This window comes from Symphalangus syndactylus, chromosome 10 (genome assembly GCF_028878055.3).
Source record: "Symphalangus syndactylus isolate Jambi chromosome 10, NHGRI_mSymSyn1-v2.1_pri, whole genome shotgun sequence".
In the NCBI taxonomy this organism is placed as follows: Eukaryota; Metazoa; Chordata; class Mammalia; order Primates; family Hylobatidae; genus Symphalangus; species Symphalangus syndactylus.
The window spans coordinates 116,852,255-116,871,977 of NC_072432.2; the positions used below are offsets into that span (position 1 = coordinate 116,852,255).

A 19,723-nucleotide genomic window follows, 5' to 3' on the forward strand; every position below is an offset into this window, starting at 1 on the left:
GAAGTGATTAACCATGGGTTCACGGTTGGGCAGAGAGGAGATGATGATAGGAGGGGTGTTGAAAGATCAGGACAATGTAGAAGGGTCAAGGGAATGGAGCTTAAAGAATGGGTATAGTGCAAATAATTGAATAGGAGAGCTGAAGGAAAAGAAGCCATAGTTAGAAGGGGAGATTTTGGATTTCAAAATTGCATCAGTTTCAGTAAAGGGTGATATTCTACATATGTAACTGGCATGACATGGAGAATGACCAGTCAGAGCGAACAGCCAGTACAGCCATACTGGTGTGTACCTCCTGTTTCTAGGGTGTTGCTAGGGAATGCAGGTTATCATTATTGGAGCCAAAGAAGGATTGTAAGTTTGAGCACTGGATGAATCACTCACATAAATATTGAATTTTCCCAGGCTTATGATGGGACTTGAGAATGAAAAGGAAAATCATAAATCTGACATGAACGTCATCGATCAATGAGAGGCAATTTCTGTCAATATCATTCCAAGGTATTTTCGGACTGGATAACTGATACAGAGAGGAGAAAGGGGTATGCACTCAGTCAATCAGAAGCTGTATAGGACAGTAGCAGAATTATATCTGGAACAGCATTGGGAAAAGAGGAACACAAACCCCATTTGTCAATCTTGAGACTTGGAATAATAAGTGTCCATTTGGGAGGATTGCATGGGACAACTGTTCTTGAGAAACAGGTTTCAGTTAAGACAGGACACTGGAGGCAATATTAAAGAAGAGATTGAAGATGTAGTAGAAATGTTTTAAAAATCTTGGAACGGACAGATTTTGGAAGGAGGAGAGTAGTGGGAGATTGACTCAGGGAGGAACATAAAGCCGTATGGAAATGTGCAGACAGGAGGAGCTAGATGATTGCAAAGGCTTACATTTTGAGTGGTGAGTTTGGATGACCAGAATATAAGGCATGAAGGGATTAGCAGTCTTCAAGGTTTCCAGATAATTAGTTCTAGCAGCCTCCCAATGAGTACAAGATGGGGAGGAAAGGAACTTAGGCTAGCGTGGCAGGGGAGAGCTATGGCCAGGAGTGATTGTGTTTCCAAGAAATCCCAGGACAAGTGAGTGGGCTGTCATTGGAATTGGTTCCAGGACTTTGACCACATGTTGGAAACAGCTAGTCTCCTGTGGGACATATACTGTATCTGGTTTTCCTATAGCAGAGTACACCTGCAGTGTGACTTAATTGTGCTAGAGTTGAGAACAACATTCTGTCCTCAAATGGAAGCCACAGATCCCTTAGTCCTGAGGGGGAGCAGAAATGTATTTAATTGGCAGGTAAGGATTGGAATTAGTGAGTTCTCAGCTTAGCATGCTACAGGTCATACAGGCATAGTGTTGAGAAGCACACTGGTACTTAATTGACACTTATTTAATAATCAGGCTTTAGTTATTTACAAAATGGAGCGATGTGCATTGCTCTTTAGATTTTACAGTAGGGTGGTGGGATAGGCTTAAGCAATGTCTCACCTAGTTTCTCAAGTTCTTCTTTGAGGTAAAAAAAAAATCAAATCAAAGGGTCATGAGGATTGCAGTTTGAGGTAGAGCTTGAGCATAGGGAAGAAGAATTAGTGAGCAGAGGGGTATTAGAAGAATGACTACATGACAAAATAGCTAAGGATACAGGAAACATGATGGAGCTCGACTTGCAGGTGGATATAGTCTCTCTGTGTTCTAGCTGTCTAATACAATGCTTTGCATAGGTCAGGCAAATATCTAACCATGTTTGTTGGTGAGTCTTTTGTTGCTCAGATTAGCAGGAGAAAGTAACAGCAACTGTGCACTTTTATTAGAGCTAGTGCTGATATGAAATGTAGTTATGTACTGTGGTTGCAAACTGGCAGACTTAAGGATATCTGAAGTGGCCTCTGCAATTAGTTTCTCTCCCCACCATGGCCACATGCCCTCTATTCTCCAGCATACCCAAGTATTGCTGCTAGGGCCTCAGCATCCTACTGACAAAGATGTCATAGATTAATTGGTGGTGGTGGAAAGAATTCCTTCCTTCCTTCCTTCCTTCCTTCCTTCCTTCCTTCCTTCCTGCCTCCTTCCCTGCCTCCCTCCCTCCCTCTCTTCCTTCTTTCCTCCCTCCCTCCCTTCCTTTCTTCTTTCCTCCCTCCCTTCTTTCCTTCCTCCCTCCCTTCCTTCTTTCCTCCCTCCCTCCCTCCCTTCCTTCTTTCCTCCCTCCCTCCCTCCCTTCCTTCTTTCCTCCCTCCCTCCCTCCATCCTTCCGTCCTTCCTTTCTCCATCCACAAATGCTTAGTGGATGCCAGCTTGGTGTTAAGCATCAGGAATGCAAAAATGACTAAGTCCTTTTCTGCTAGCAAGAAGTCTGTGTGCCATTTGCTACCAGGAGGTGACATGGGCTTTGGTGAATGAAAAGGAGTTTGAGAAGAAGGCTACTCATTATAAAAAATTCATTAGAAGGAACTATTAGTTAGAAGGAATTACCTACCTGTGAAGATAATCTTAGAAAGTCATGAGGCAGAAAAAGTCATGGTATCATTGAGGGGATAACGAGAAGTTAGCACTAACGGAATTTAGAGGGAATGGTAGGATGAAGGGCTTCTATGTTGAGGGGCTTAAATTTGAAGTCGAGATGCTTTATTTTCATCTTTTAAGCAATGGGAGCTACTAAAGCAAGGAAGTGAAATGATCGTACTTGTACTTTAGCAACATCCCTACAGTGTGGAGGTCTCTAGGATTGGGGAACTGATGATTCAGGTACGTCGTGATACTTGGGACGTTGCTACTCAAAGCATCCTCTGTGGAGCAACAACATCAGTATCACCTGGGAGCACATGAGAAACGCAGACCCTTGGGCCACATTCAGCCATTCTCACTCACTTTAACAAGATCTCCAGGTGATTTGCGTGCATAGTAAGTCTGAGAAGCTCTGACTTAGGAGCTATGTTGATGGCTCTTCAGCCCCCAGGAGACCCCACAGGAGGAGAGGCCTGGCCTTTTCCTCTCATACCACAAATTCACAGACCATTCCATGATCTCTGTCACCTCTTTTTTGGAAAGGATAATAACATTTTTTTTAACTAAATGTATTTCAATAATTTGATAAATTCTATCCTTTTGAACCACGGCTTTTCAAAATGTTTTAGAGGCATGGATTGTTAATGGGTTCAGAGAGGTATGCACAGGAGACTATTATACCCATGTTATTCTATTTTCCAAGCATGGTGATGGGATGCAGGTGTTCATCATTTGCCTTTTTTTTTTGCAGGTTGTAATAATTTGTAGTTCAAATTTATAAAATCTGGCCGGGTACAGTGGCTCACACCTGTAATCCTAGCACTTTGGGAGGCCAAGGTGAGCAGATCACCTGAGGTCAGGAGTTTGAGACCAGCCTGGCCAACATGGTGAAACTTCATCTCTACTAAAACTACAAAAATTAGCTGGGCATAGTGGTGGGCACCTGTAATTCCAGCTACTCGGGAAGCTGAGGCAGGAGAATTGCTTGAACCCAGGAAGCGGAGGTTGCAGTGAGCTGAGATCTCACCACTGCACTCTAGCCTGGGTGACAGAGTGAGACTCTGTCTCAAACAAACAAACAGATTTATGAAATCTTAATTAAATAATAATGTTTGGTGACCTACAAAAGGAAAAACTCAGAAAAACATTCTTCATCCAAAATGGTACCTCAATACTCACAGTGAGGGTGACAGTAGAATCTAAATGATGGGAATAACTTTAATGTAAATGGTGAGAGTTACATGTATTGGGGGCTCAAGGAATTCTATTCTTAGGGTACTTGCTATATGGTAGACACTATTTTAAGTCCTTTATATGTAACACATTGAATTCTCGTTACTTTTGGAGCTAAGGCCTATTATTTGTCCCTATTTGTAGGGGCATTTTCATAAATGAAAAAAAACTAAAGTGTGAAGATATCAGACACTTGGCCCAAGGCCACGGAAATGATAGAGGAACTAAGGCTTAAACTCAGTTTATACAAATCCCAGGTCTGTTTTTTTTCTAAACACTATACTATAGTGTAGCATGCAGTCTCTCTGTATAAATAAATATTTACAGAACACTATAGATGAAGGATAATAATAAAAGAAATGTGCTCTTTTTCTTTGGCCAGGTCAGATTAAAGAAAAGGCAGTACATATTTGGCCCTTAAGTGACAATTCATGTACTATTTATTAGTTGCTTTGGGCATAACTGAACTTGGGAAAATGCAATTTGGAGCTAGAAATGAATGATGTTGAGAAAAATGCCCCCATTTGAATTTAAAATATGGGAAAAATTCACTGATATTTAATTGTGAAGATAACCTTCACAATTAAAAGTATTTCTTATATAAGTTGTCTCTTGAAAAAAGTTATACTACCAAAGCTCCCCTTTTTATGTGACCAAACTCATAAGCATCCTTCAAGACCCAGCTGTCATTCTGTTGTGAAGTCTGACCATTTTCTGAGATCGGAGCTTTTGCTCTCATTGTTGCAACTTATGTGGTAACAGCTGACCCTCGTTGAGCATAATCGTGTATTGGGAATATTGTAAGCAGTTCACTTGTTTTGTTTCCCCATAGCAGCTCTGTGAGATGACTGTCACAATCCCCATTTTACAGAGGGAGAAATTGATGTGTTTTGAGATTGAGAAACTCATCTGACATCATGCGGTTAATGAGTGACAGAGCCTGAATTCAAATCTTTTGTTTTAACTGCAGAGCTATCTGCCTTCCTTGTCACACTGATTCAGTTGTCTTTTTCCCCCTCTCCAACTCTTTCTAAATCATTCATTTAAAGTATTGATGCTATTTTAGCATTGGGGACACACTGGTGACCAAGCATGCGCTTCTCCCCATCATGCTTTCAGTCTAGGTGAAGGATGGAGAAAAAAAATCTTCCAAAAAGAGACAATAGCATAAATAAAAGACCTGGAAGGGACAGAGCCCAAACATTCCCAGAGCTGCCTATGTGGCAGGAACATAGAGATCACTGAACAGAAAGAAAGTTGGGTCTTACAGTTGAGCAGCCTGTAGACCTTAAAGCTTCTTCCAACTTTGTAAGGAGTTTGGGATATCATCAGTGAGAATAATGGGAGCCACTCAATGTTTTTTAAAAAACTTAGAAAATGTTGATTTAAACAGTATGTCAAATTTACATATTGACAATTAGTGACTTTAAAGAAACTAATCAGTCTGTGGTTCACGTTCAGAAATTCTCATTCAATAAGTTTTTCAAGAATAACAATGAAAGACATGGGGGGAACCAATAAAACGTAACACTTTATTATTATTTTTATCTTAGAAGGAATTCACCAAAGGCTTCATATTATGCTATGGCATCTTTAATTATAAAAATAAGCAAATAAAATAACTTGCATCTGTCATTACCATGATATGTTTCATAACCTTTATATGCACATGGAGCTTAAAAATGTAATTTAACAATAAATAATGACATATACCAGATATGCTCACTGTTTATTCCAGTACTCAGCCAAAAACCTAAATATCATTTAAATTATAAATACATAATGCAAATATAATGGCACAAAAATGTCTAAAGTGCAACCAAATCACAAGAGAAGAATCATGCAAACTGGTCTAGGTCAGCCCCCGAATCACTCTGCAGCAAACACAAGACGAAGCTTTGGAAGTTTAAAGGGGAATCGGAGGGAATGGGGTGGGGAAAAGAGAAGCAAAAAACTAGCAACATTGTGAGAACTGCTTCTTTCTGTATGTGTAGATATATGTATTGTAGATACATATATAGATATCATTGTGGGGAGAAAAGGGGGGTACCACGGTTTGAAGAGGTCACAGCCAAAAAAAAAAAAAAAAAAAAAAGAAAAGAAAAAAGGAAACCTACCGAACTGAAAAAAGAGAGAAATTTGCTAGGAATACTCATGAACTACTTGTCGCATTGGGGTCCTGGCTTAGTTGGGTTTGCAAAATGGACAGAACACACAAACTTTAATAGCTTTTCTGATTCAGAGAAGTCAGCCTTGCCTGGGGGTGGGAAGTGTGGGAGGGAGGGGAAGAGTCTAACTTAGAATACGGTCTACCTGATTTCCAAGAGGCTAAGGCAGTGTCCATAAGTTTGGGGACCTGGGGATGGGACAGTTCTGAGTATAAAAATGCCCTTAACAATCTGATGTCAGCACGCTTAGAGGCTGTGTGGGGACAAAGGCAGCAATGTTTGTGCTGCTGCTGCTGCTGCTGGGTCTGCTGCAATTGCTCTTGGTCCTTGAGCAGCACGTTACTGGTTTTAAAGGCTTTATGGTAAAGTTGTATTGCTTTTCATTTTTCTGGAGATGTGCCCTCTCTCCTCCCACCAGGATCCCTATCACTCGATTTGGTCAAATCTTGAGTTTAGCCTAGTGAGAGTCAAGCACCAATAGTTTCTACCTAAGCGAGTTTGGAGTGGCCCCTGCAGTCCTACCCCTCCTCCCTCTCTTCCTCTCTTAACATTGACCTTTGGTGGGCAGTGACGCTCATAAGGGACTGTTGGGTTCAAGGACAGTGACCCTGAGAAACTACTGTTGTTCATAGATAGGTTAGTCATTTGACTTTGGTGGTTGCCATCTTGTAAACATCATGGCAGAAATGATCAAACCACCAGCTCTTTTTCCCTCTTTCTTTCTTTCTTTCTTTTTTTTTTTCTTTTTTTCTATTTTTTTACGATCCTACAGAGATGGTCCAGCTGCCAGGACTACTTTGGCAGGCAGCGTGCTACAGGACGAAAATGTAAGAGAAGTCTATTAAGGCTGGACAGCCCAGGGTTATTTATACTCTCTCAGCCCCAAGTCCCCCGGACTAAAGACCCAAAGGCTGATTGACTCATTCCTGATTGATTTAATGGAAAGTCTCCCACCCCATCATCATTTGCCAGAGTACCAGGCACCGATGAAAGGGGACGAGTAAAGAACTGCCACTTCCTAATGTATAGTAGGCCTTATCACACTGTAAGTGGTCCAAGCCCATAGGGATGCTCTTTTTGGTTCCTGGAAGTTCCAGTTGGATGTGACAGAGATCTTTCAGTATAGGTCTAAGTCGAGTAGCCTCTGGGTTGAGGTGGGCTGGGAGATTAACATCTTACCTGGGGTCCTTCAGATAAACCTGTTGGTTTTTCCTGTCTCATACAGGCCCATCTTAAGTTTTGATGTTGAATTAAAACTACTTCTACCCCCTTAGTTATAAAAAAGGCCACAAGGAGCATTTATGTGGATATCTGGAAGTGAGATAGTTATTCCATTCCCAGGAAAAGAAAAATAAAGCTAAGTTACAAAACTAAATCTATATGCAATAAAGTTATTATATACTGCTTTGTTTAAGCAGAGTCCTCTGGAATTTATGTACAGTACATTAGTTTTCAGCTATTTATATTCCACAGTTAGACCTTAAGATTCTCTGGTTTTAAGACAATTGTTAAAGATACTTTTAAAGCTCTGAGCAGTTACAGTACATAAAGATGTTAGCTTTTTGTTTTTCATTAGATGCAAGAAGATGCAGGCTCAAAGTCTGGTTGGACAGCCAGGCTCAAGCAATTTGGTAAATGTGTTGGAAAGAAAATTAGACATTGGAGGATCAAGACCATAAGACACTAGCTCATTAGAGATCAAGAATTCAAATGTGACATTCATATTCGTCCATGGCCAGCACAGATTCATAACACGAATTCCATTTAACATCTTTATGAGCATTTAAGACATGCATTTAAATAAAGTTTTCTTATCAGCTAACTCTACTGGGGCAACCGTTCTAAAGGGATCCACATCTTCAGATTACAATGGCTGGAGAGTTACATGAATGTTTTGTGTTTGGGGGTGGTCTCAGGGGAGCGGGGGGAAAAACATGGCAGAGGAAGTTGGTAAAAGAGGGTACTTTCTCCTGAGGAGAGGCAGAATAATCACGTGGATTTTGTTGGTCGGAATGCTGCCATTGCAGAATATTGGGATATTGATTACAGAAGCCTAGTTTCATGCAATTTTCTTTAAGGGGGATAGAAAATAGGAACTACTTTAAAAAAATCAAACCAGGCACAGTACACTCAAAATTGGTGTGTCAACACCCCTAAAATGGTACTAGTTTGGTGAGGTTGTGAATAACCTCTCCCTGGTTATGCACTCTCATGGGATGTGCGTTTGATGTGGGAGGGAGAGTCCTCCTCACCTCGGAGGTTCCTGAGGAGGACTTTCAGCTTCTGCGGCTCATTGGTGCGTCTCCTGTTGAAGTCAGCTCGTGGGTGTGTTTGGGCACAGTGGTCTGTCTGCAGGATGTGGAAGAGGCTGGCCATGTTAGGCCCAATTTTCTCCATCAGGCTGTCTCTGATTGTGCTGACTGTGTCTTCATCACATTCCAGCAGGCTTCGGACAAGTCTGTTATAGTATCTGCATCAAGAAAGAGAGTGCATATGGTGGTCATCCAGTGAGAGCCAGGCGAGACCCAGGCTTTCACCCGGGCTCTAGCCAACACGAGTCCCTAATGGCCTGACCATGCAAACGTCAATAGTTCATCAGCTGAAGGTGGCTTTTGCTCTCTAACCCTTGTGCCATGTCTCCCTAGTTTCAATGCATCTGCTCCTAGGGTTTACCACACAATGCAAGACAGATCTTCATGTTTAGAGTTGAGGAGATTTAGATTACACTTTGAAGAGCAGGCTGACTGTGGTGACTGACATTTTTAGAAACAGAATTACAGAGCTAGCTGGGACCACAGAGGCCGTTTGGTGACTAGTTCAACTCTCATTTTGGAAAGAAGAAACTAAGGTGGATGAGCTGAAGCAACTTAGAATGAAGTGAGTCCAGTGCTCAACACTGAGATTAGTAGCCATTGTACATGCATGTATTTTGATGTTTTATAATTTTCCTTTTTTTGATAGTGTGGGGGCACAGGTGTGTGTGTGTGTGTGTGTGCAGATGTGTGCATCTTCTGATGAAACTTCTGTCTAAGGCCCCCTCTTCTGTGTGCCGTGCATTTTTCCACAAAATCTAATTCCCTTATCACATACTGGGACAGCCCTGATAAAAGATATTGACTGACTCCATCTTCAGCCCTCCTTCAAAGGTATATTGTAGTCAGAAGGCCAAATCCTAGGCAAGAAGGCTATTTAAATGGAAATATTGGTTATTTTTAAGGGTTCATGCTACTATAATTCATGAATCCTTCTCCTAGTGTACCAGGGTTTGCTAACCTCTTCCCTTTTTGGATATTTATAGATCTTTGTTCACCATCACACAGGCCAGCATTTGATGGTTTTGTGATGGCTTTCTTTTGCTGACTAGACTGTAAGCTTACTGAAGGCAGGATTTGTGTCCTTCTTTGTATTCCTTATGGCCCAGTGCCATCGTGCTACATTGCCTGCTTACAGCACATTTGTTGATATATTTTGCAGCCACTAAGGAAATGGAGTTTTAAGAATATCATTCTCTCCAATAAGTAGTGATTCCCAGAAGAAAACTTATCTGTAGTTTTAGTAAATTTTACCAAAACCCCTTGTGTTTGGTATCAGTTACCTTTATCTTTGGAGGGAATTCTTTAAATACCCCCAAGCAATGTAGCTAAGCTTTGTGGCTCAGAAAGGATTAACCTGTCTAATATTTAGGGCATATCAATGACTTGTCCTGTTATTTGGGAAGACAGTTCAGGTATTTTCCAATTTAGACTGGGATGCATTTAGTCCATTTTGCAGTCACAGTTGAGTTGTCAAAACCCATTATCTCTGTGTTCGCTAATAAGAGACTCGGTGACAGTGACCTGCAGTATTTACATGGAGAGAACCTTTCCTCAGAGGAGCCCAAGGATCTCTGGGGCCACCAGATCTTCCGTGAAAAGAAACCTGCTTATTTTTAAATCACGGCCCAGTGCACAGGATCAAACATCTTTCCAGAATAACTTAATCCCCCAGAGAGGTTATTTCAAAGATGTATGGTAAATAGCATGGAACGTGGGTAATGAGGTGATATGGTCACTCTTCTGTGGCCCAGCAGAAGGAAGCTGGGGACTGAGAGGCAAGTGCAGTGTCTTGGTTGCTGACACAGTCCTGGTGAAACCCTTCCCTCCAGGGAGAATTATATCCAGCTGTGGTCCAAATTGGGACTCTGTGGCACAGAGGAACATTTTCCAACTCTTTGGAATTACAAAGCACATGAGTCAAAGGAGATCTCCTCTGGATGGGGAAATGGGGAGAAAACCAGTTTTGGAAAAACATAGAATAAACAACTTTGCACCAGCAGCTTCTGACATCTACACACCCACATAGATCTCCAGGCATCTCCTGGCTCTTGGGCTCTGCCAGGACCTGGGTCCCTGGATGGCTGTGTCTATTTCAGAGGGTGATTAGATCCTGGTGGGTGGTTTCTGATCTCCCATCCCTCCAATAAGGACCTTATAACTTAGAAGTTAACCCTTCCATTTCTAGAAAGAGCTGTTCATGCCAGATGAGTCCCCAAATGGGCTGGAAAATACAATCTTTCCCTAGAAAGGGATAAAAAGAAATGCAAGTTCTTTCTTAGAAGGACTTGAAAGCTCTTGTCTGGACAAAGAAGTCTAGTACCCTTAAGGGAATTAAGCTTCTGTAGCCAGGTTTGCAGCTTCAGGGCCATACATTTCCTTCAGGCCCCACTTTGTCGAGTGCCTGCTCTTTTTTGGAGGGTTTCTACCTTTCTACCTTTACTGTTGCTTTGTCTGCTGGCTCAGATATGATACCTGACCTTAGTGTTTCTTGACAATGACCCTTGCCAGCCTGAGGACTCTTAGTGAGAACCACCCACCCCCACTGGAATCTACCCTATTTCCCTCATGGGGCTCTTGTTAACTCAGCAAGGGCAGGCTGAGAAAACTCTTTAGAATATAAAAAAAAGTCCATGTCTCCATTAGTAGTTCTTCAAAGGCTGGAAAATTTGTCAGAATTCTTTGATGTCACCAGTTTCTCAGTATGAGCAATAGGTTAACCAGTGCCTGTCCAGTAAGGGCTGGAATAGCCATTTATCTCTGGGATCATGCTTGCCAATGACATAGCCCTTTCCTGTGTCACTAAGTGAGATGGATTATTTAAGAGGTTGTGTCTCCAGCAAAAGTTGACTTAGCAATCGTCACCTATTTGGTGAGCAACTTCTTGTGCTATGGTCTTATAGTTCCTATAGCTATTGGTAGGATGTGTCCATCCTTTTGGGAGAGAAAGTATACAAATTTAATTGTGGACTACCATGGTGCACATATATTCGGTTGTGCTTGGTATTCTATATTTGGGTTGTGGCTATTTCCTGCAGATTTTGCTGGCTGCCATTTTTGAAGTAGAAATCAAATAGCTTGGCTCAAGGCCACATGAGTTCTAAGCCCAACTTAGTTATTCACAAGCTGTGTGACCTTCAGCAGGTCACTCCACTCTCTGAGCCTTTGTTCTTTAATCAGTAAAACGAGGCAGTTAGTCTAGTTAACTTCTGCAGTCATCTCCAACTATGACATTCTATGTTTCTAGGGATTCAATACACATTTCTCTTCTCAATTTTACAAAAAATAGAGCTTATATCCCCTCCTTTGCAGTGGTAGTTAGGACTGCTTAAGAAGATTCTTTTCTTGGCTGGGCATGGTGGTTCATGCTTGTAGTCCCAGCACTTTGGGAGGCCAAGGTGGGTGGATCACCTGAGGTCAGGAGTTCAAGACCAGCCCGGCCAACATGATGAAACCCTATCTCTACTAAAAATACAAAAATTAGCTGGGCGTGGTGGTGAGTGCCTGTAATCCCAGCTACTCAGGAGGCTGAGGCAGGAGAATTGCTTGAACCCAGGAGATGGAGGTTGCAGTGAACTGCGATCTCACCACTATACTCCAGCCTGGGCAACAGAGTGAGACTCTGTCTCAAAAAAAAAAAAATAAATAAAATAAGAAGAAGATTCCTTTCTTTATCTTTATGGAGGATGGAGGAGATGTGTTGGAAAGACTTGGTGGACTAAGTGTTCTGATCACCCAGCCCGAAAAGACCTTTTTAATTATGTTCCTTTTTTCTCACTTTGAAAATTCCATCCCTGACCTTTTTTCTTTGATAAAGAATAAGATCAGATATTCTCCATAGCTACTGTTACAGCCATGCTTACCCAAATACACACATACTGCCTAGGAACGTTCTGTGTGAGGGTTTATAAATAGTCCTTTGTTTCCCTTGATCAATATTATTCTTCTGTTTCCTGTTCCCTATCCATGCCCTAGAGAGTTGGAAGCTTTGTCAGTTTTCCCACTCTGGATCTGGGTTGGTCTAAGTGGTTCCCAAGCCTCACACTGCCCTGCTGGCCTGATCAATTTTGCCTGCTTCCCACAGGGTTGAAAGCATAGTCTGCAAATTCAGGCAGGTGGAAACTCCAGCTACCTCTTTACCCTCTAGGTGCATTTCTGTCATGGAAAATCCCCTTGTTCTGGCTCCTGGTCCAGTCACAGGCTTTTGGATTCTCCCAGCCCCAAATCTCATGCTAGATAAGTCACAGGAAGGTGGAATGAACCTGTAACTACTTCCTCTTGCAATTCTGTGCCAGTTGGCACTGACTTAGCGTGTGCCTATGGTGGGATAGAGGCTGGGAAAGCAGGATGTCTCAGGAAGGTGAGCAGCTTCAGTGGAGCAAAGCAAGCCCAGCATGGAACCGGACATTTCTACCATCCTGAGCAGGAATAATATAGCCTGTTAAAGTGAAATTTTTGGAGAAAGGTTGCATGGAAGATTCTGGTTTTCAAGGGCTGGCCACATTTTTTTTTCTCCAATTGACCTTTCCTAATGAGTCCCTAAGATGAAAGAAGGAGATAAGAAGACTTTCTTTGTGACCGTTTTCTAAAGGTGTTGAAAATAAGGCACTGATTAGAAGAAATAATGGCCTGGTTAAAAATTTGCTAGTCTCTTCTCAGATAAGTTGGGACCTCTAGTCTAGTAGCTATATAGTTCTGCCTAAAGACCTCTCTGCCTTTCTAATGGAAGACGCTACTTCAGATGAAATAGGGAGATTAGTATTGCCTCAAAATTGGAAATATGCCATATTATAGATCATGATTTGTCATGGAATCCTTAAGGATCTAAATTGTAATAGTGGCTTTGCTAATGTGCCTCTCTCCCTACCCCTAACTACCACACTAACACATACTTTGTCCTTAGCCACTGTCTCGCTAAGAATTCTTCATTTCTTTTCCTAATGGTGAAGGAAGTCTCCAATAATTAATCAGATCTCCCCTCCCCACTCCCTGCCCCTGTTTCCTCTGTGCAATAAGAATCTTCCTCAGGGAAATTTAAAACCAAGAGTTATATAGAGACAGCCCACTTGAGAGAAATGGTTGGATTTTTCTGTTCTGAGGAAACCATTTAGAACCCCGTGATAAAGTCACTTCCAAAGACTAGAGAAGTGATTTTTACAAGTTGACTTGTGGTTCTGAAGGGCACTCACCTGTAGTTAAGGGTGAATAACAAATTTTACAAAGCATTTGTGTTAGGCACCTTAGCCTTTCCCTAAGGAGGAACTACTTTTTTGTTGCATGTATGTACATGACTAAATCACTCGTAAGCCCCAGAGGGACTTGGCTGTTGCCACTATCTTAAGAAGGGTGGTGGCACCTGGCTAGGAAATTAATCAGATAAGCCTGTGATAACTCTCAGGTGGTCAGAGTAACATGCAAAGGACTGATCATTGTGGATATGTGCAGATTTGAGTGGAGAGTCAAAGAATCATAGAAATTCAAGACTGGGAGTCAGGTTTTTAGGCTGAGGGATATCACAGGGGGCTAAACTTGACCGGCCTGCCCTGCTCCTGCCAGACCTCTACGCCAACCCCATCAGCATCTCTCAGTTCTTGCTGGGAACCTTTCCAGGCCACGCACACGAACTGAGGATGCCAGCTGTCTCATGTAACAGGAATTCACTCCTGGCTGGTAAAAACACTGAAAAGTACAATGCCCAGATGTTACTGTACTAGCTCAGTGGCCTTGGGTGGTGTTTGAATACTAAGATGAGAATGGGATCTGGACAGCCGTAGGACACACTCATTCTAGGAAATCTTGGGCTAGAGGAATGGGATAACTTAAGGCCTGGAAGGAAACCTGAAAATGGTCCAGTCCAGCCATTTTGCTTTTTACAAAGGAAATCTGAGCCCCAGGGAAGTGAGATAGCTTGCTCTGGGCTACCCAGTGAAATCTCTGACTGTGTTTGGGACTGATTTGAAATAGATGGAGACTTGAAATCTGCATTATGACATTTAACCAGAGGGCTTTTTTTTTTTTCATCATGGCCAATTGTGTTGTTGCATGGTCATGGTTTCAGCCAAATCTGATGTCTTAAAAGCTTGTTTCCAGAAACTTCACCATTCCCTTTAGGCTTATGGCAAAAAATGGTCAATGAAAGCACCCAGGGATGCTGCAGATGAGGCTGGCTTTCTATGAGCTGCATGAAAAGACTTTTCCTATAACAGTAGGGAAAAAAAAGCCCAAGCTGCTTAAACTGTCACAACCAATCACAAACATATTTTTTTCCTGCAAAAGCTGGGAAGACTGCAAGCTAAAATAAGAGCATGACTGTGGCAATTTAACCCTCCCTCCCAGTCTGGCTCTGCCAGCCAGCCACCTGCTCCCAGTCCCCTGATTGTGAAAAAGTAGACTCAGTTTGTACCTGTTGGAGAAGTGATTGGGCAGCTGGACGACCTCAGTGATGGCTTCAGGGTTCCGCTTGGCGATGCTGCACACGTTCAGCTTGCTGTAGCATTCTTCCTGCACCTCAGCAATCATCCTCTGGAAAGTGGAGCACCTCCGAATGGCGAGGAAGACCTTGGAGGTGACCCCGTTGGCGATGCACTTTAAGCTCTCTTTGACGAATGCTTTTCCCTGCCATGGAGGGAGGACAAGAGGGAAGTCTTTAGCTTGACCTGACAAAGAGGATGGGCATACACGTGGAGGAATTTAAGGGGGCTCATCTGGGCAACATATCATGGCCATCTGCATACCCTTGCAATGAGAAGACTGCATTTCCTGGCTAAGGATTAAAAAAAAAATGCCCCCTCCACACCTCCCTGGATTCCCTTGAGAATTGAGCTCTACCGAAATGAAATTAGAGAAAAAAACAGATGAACCATGATCAACCGTTCTGCAGCTTAAAAATAGTCGTAACCTGACTTTATATTCTTGAGATTGAGACTTTGAGAATTCAGATCAAAAGCTAGTATGCTAGGTCATGCAGAGAGAACTTCCTTGCTCTACGCAGATTTTTATGTCCTCACACAGAGGAAAATCTTTTTGGCTTATCACCCCCGGCCTTATAAGACAGCCTCTACTAGCTCCTTAGAATCATGCATTAGAGTGAGTGGGGCGTGTCTTATACAGAACCTATTTCCTGGCCAGATGAGTGCCTCTGTGTGTGTGTGTGTGTGTGTGCACACTTGTGCATACACATGCTGAGATGGGAATTTAGAGTGTGGAAGCTGAGAAGCAGGGCTGGCTCCCTACAAGACTGGTTCCTAAGAACAATGGTCTAACACACTGTTAAAGACAAGCAGCCAGTGGGAGCAGGGGTCAAGGTCTTATTACCTGAGTGTCAAATTTAGCAGCGCTGTACAAGAAGGATTTACAGATGTCATACATCCCATCTGTGTCACAGGTGGAGTTTTCCAGGCATGCAAAAGCCCCACAGCCGACCTGTAGAGCACTGTTGAGGCAGCGAACCACTTCAGCTGAAAGAGACAAATCCATCCATTCTGGGTCAAACAGTGAGGATGGCTGGGTGGGATCAAGTGGCTGCAGAGGTGAATTTCAAGGACATGGGGTCAGAAGAACTTATCCTAGGAATCTGTCATGAGGGGCAATTGATAGACCCATTTGAATGAGAAAGAGAGGATAGACAGGCTCCTTTTGCTTATGAGAGCTGGAGCACATGATGGACAGCGAGGGAGTTCTCTGTTTCAGACACACGCTCCCTGTTTCGCCATTACCTCCAATTTTGGTGTCTGGAGAAGTGAGGCTCAAGTCTTGAAATGCACAGTGCCTTTATGCCATTCCATAGAATCAAAAGTCATTGCTTAGCACTTGAAAGCATGGGAAGGCAGGAGACAGTGGCTAGTGGTAAAAGGGCCAGGGAATCCATCTAGCTGTGGAAAAATGCACTCCCGAGTAAAAAGCATGGGATTTTAGTCTGAATGGCAGAGAAGACTGTGCCAGGAGTCTACTTGGAGACGCTTCTGATTTCAGGCTTTTAACTTACCATCATATTGGCAAAAAGAAATCTGATCCATTCATGTTTCACCCCAACCCTCCACTAGGACAGTGCTTAGAGGTATGTATAATTTCTTTCATATTAAAAGCCTTTTTTAAAAAAAAAAAAAAGCAAGAAAGAAAGAAAAAAGAAACACAGGTGTGGAATAACCAGGCCAAGGCATCCCTGTGCAAGACTGGAAGAAAACTGCAAAAAACTTGCATGAGGCTTTCTACATTCTGGATAAGATCTCCCATAAAAGTAATTTTTCTCCCACAGAAGGGGGGTGTTCTGGCAGGCAGCTAGGCAAGGAATGATCTGCAGCCTTCATGCCATAGGATTCTCCTCTGAGATCAAAAGCATGGTTCAGTTAGTCTTCCCCACCCCCTCCCACCACCCGCAGCCTCTAGGATGTTACAAGTCATTTCCCTAATTATATATTTCCACGGGTTTAAATTATAACTTTGCTTTAAGCAGTTTTAATATGCATTAGGGCTGCTATTGTTTTAGGCAAGCTCGAATTGTGAATCACTGCATCTCTATAGCAACTAAGTACAAAAGGAAGTGAAGCGAAAGCCCTCCTCTCGGCAGGGACCTGTGCTCTTCCAAGGGGATCATCATCTGCAGCATTTTGACACCTGCGATCCGATCTTTGCTGACAGTTGGAGGACAGAGGGCAGTATTGGAAGGGGAACAAGTGGAGCCAGAGAAGTCAAGAGGCAGAGGTGTCAATGCGGGCTTCCTAATGATTCTTTTCCTTCAGAAGCCAAGATAATGCACAATTAACTGCTCCAAGAGTCAAGACGAAAGTGAGACCTTACCCTTGGAGAAACAGCTGCTACGTTTCACAATTTTTTTTTTTCCAGGGGCTCTCTGGCTACGGGCTGCAGGGACGACTGAATGGAGCCCTAGAGAGCCAGGAGGGAGACAGGCAGCAGGGTTGGGGGTGGGATGTATAGGGTTTTCTCTGAATCCGCCCTGGATTTGTCAGACTTGAGGGCTATGGTTCTGAAAATCAGGCTGAAGAGGGAGCTTTTCTGTGTATTCTCTTAAGAGGTAGAGAAGTCAAGAAGTGAAGGGGTAGGGTCTTAAGAGGAAAGGAAGAGGGACAGCATCAAACAAGCCAGGTCTTACCTTAGATCAGCTTCTGGAAAGTATAGAAAGCGCTTTGAAGCATGCCAACATTCAAGCCTTTCCTCCCCTCTCACCCCTCCCCCTCCAAGAGGGTACGTGCCAGATTTCAGGCAATCAGGCTAGGCTTATGCAATGAAATACCCTCAGCAGAGCGTCCAGCTTCTTCGTTTAGTTGCATGCAATTTATTAAACAAAGGAGCTCCACTGCCTAAGGCTATTGGATTACACTGGCAGTTTATTGCCATCAGGCATGAAGCACATTTATTATCAAGATCAGCCGTCACAGACACAGTTGCAACAGGGAGAGGCAAATGAGGACAGCTCTTTGGGGGAGAAACTGCTCTTGGGTTTGCTGCTTACCTGAGTTTTGAGCCGCCACTCGGGATTTCCTGGGGCTCACAGAGTCATTCTGCTCCACCTCATGGGTTGCAGAAGCACTGATCACCAGCACCAGAAGCACTGCTGAGTTTTGGAGCATTCTCTGAGAAGTTTCCGCTAAGTTGTTGGGTTTTTTTTTTTTTTTTTCCTGCCCCCCTTTCCTCTTTCCCTCTCCCGGCTTGAGTGAAGATGTGGATCTGGATACACTGAAAGCTTAGGTGAGGATTTGATGAGGATTTTTTTTGTTGTTGTTGCTGCTGATGCTGCTCCTGCTGCTGCTGCCGCCGGTGCCTCCGCTGCTGCTGCCGCCGCTGCTGCCGCTGCTGCTGCCGCTGCTGCAGTCGCTGCTTCTTGCACCTCTGGCTTTTGCAAACTGGGGGCCCAAGAGCTGCACCCAGGGATTTTATAGCCGTTCTTATCGGTCCTCAGGATCAAGGACCAATCAGGTCCCTCAACTGGTCTGGTGAGCCAATAAGAGGGCATGCAATTCAGCTGGAGCTTTTTGACTTCTTAGAAATATTTTCCAGCAAATTAAAAGTACCTGCTGCCAATGTTTTATATGTGTGTGTGACTGTGTGTGCAGAGATGTGTGAAAAAGCTATTTTCGTGGAAGTAAGGGATAACTCTGAATTGATTGAACTAAAGAAAAATCCTATAGAAATCTCTCCAAGTTGCTTTTTGAAATCTAGCCATCTTTTTTTCTAATGAGCCACTTGGGGGAAACGGATAGCAGGGGTATGATGGGGAAATGTGATCTCTTTAGATGAGAACTTAACCTGCTTACAGCAGTTTTACTCTAATTTTAACAGCACATTCTCGGTTCTCCCTATCTTCTCTGCATGTACATGTTCACATGTCTATGATGCATTTTTGTTTGTATGTGGACATCCTGGGTTCTCACTCACACATCTGAGCCCTTGAGGGGGAATTTATGTGAGTGGAAAAGCCTTGGGGGACTGAGATACGACAGCTCAGAGCTGAAGCCTTAGTCCCCCTACTGATCAACCTATGACCCTGGCTAAGTCTTTTTACCTTGCCCCACCTCTGTTTTCCCATCTGTAAAATGCCAAAGTTGGACTCTGACATTCTCTATACCTCTAAAATAATGTGATTCTTCAATAATCAAATCAACTTTGACTTCATCTTTTCAGTCACCAGCAAAATTGCAAAGTCCAGGATTGTTAGTTACCCCAGGTACACATGTGCACACCTGCACATACCACACTCAACAGGGAGACATCATGAATGCCTGAAAATTAATAAACTGTGTTCAAGCCCAGCAACTTTATAACCACTTTGAAACAGTAAGCTGGCCAAAGCAAGACTAAACTGCTGAATGGAAAGCAGTTCATTTCTTGGGGAGGGGGTAGGAAAAAGGGGCAGAATGGAAAGAAGGGGTAGAGAAAGACCAGAATGTGTAGGAGAGAAGAATGATAAGCTCTAGACTTAATAGGAAAATTGCGCTGCAATCACAAATCATGCCTGGTATAGAAACTTATATTTTCTTATAAGTGAGTTGTAGGCAACGCTGAGGTTTTTCCCTAACACGTGAAGGAGGTTAATGAGCCAGGAGAGGACTTCTTAGGGTAGGAAGGTGGTGAAGGTATTATACAATAAAACCTTTAATAATTTTGGGGAAGTAGATGAGAAAGGGCCACTGGTGATTCATACAGATTTGGGCAGGATAATCTTGTAGAGAAATGGGGCCAGTGGCTTTACTTTGAATCCTAAAACCTTCAAACAAAAGTTGAAGAAAGAGTGCCAACCCTGTTAACCACAAACTAAACCAAGTGTCAGCTTTGTATATGTTGTGGGGTGATAGGGTGGTGGGTGGGTGGGGGGGGGGTGTGGCGTGGTTCTGAGTGATGATAACCTATCCCTCACAAAATAGGGTTATTTGGGAAGTATGAAAGTTTGCTAGAAAAAGGAATAGAAGGAATAAAGGATACAGGAAATATCTAAAAGAAAGGAAGGGAATTTTCAGATTTACATTATATAATAAGAATACATTTTAATT

General features: G+C 42.9%; 1 protein-coding gene across 1 annotated transcript; it reads right to left on the minus strand.

Annotated features, from left to right (window-relative positions):
* Nucleotides 1-5,316: 5,316 nt before the first annotated feature.
* On the minus strand, nt 5,317-18,081 carry STC1 (stanniocalcin 1). The gene is made up of 4 exons (XM_055295711.2): nt 17,689-18,081; nt 15,534-15,676; nt 14,623-14,834; nt 5,317-8,377 (listed from the first exon to the last, which is right to left on the minus strand). Exons 1-4 carry the CDS (start codon nt 17,804-17,806, stop codon nt 8,107-8,109), a joined length of 744 nt encoding a protein of 247 aa, XP_055151686.1. The 5' UTR covers nt 17,807-18,081; the 3' UTR covers nt 5,317-8,106.
* Between the last annotated feature and the right edge of the window lie 1,642 nt (nt 18,082-19,723).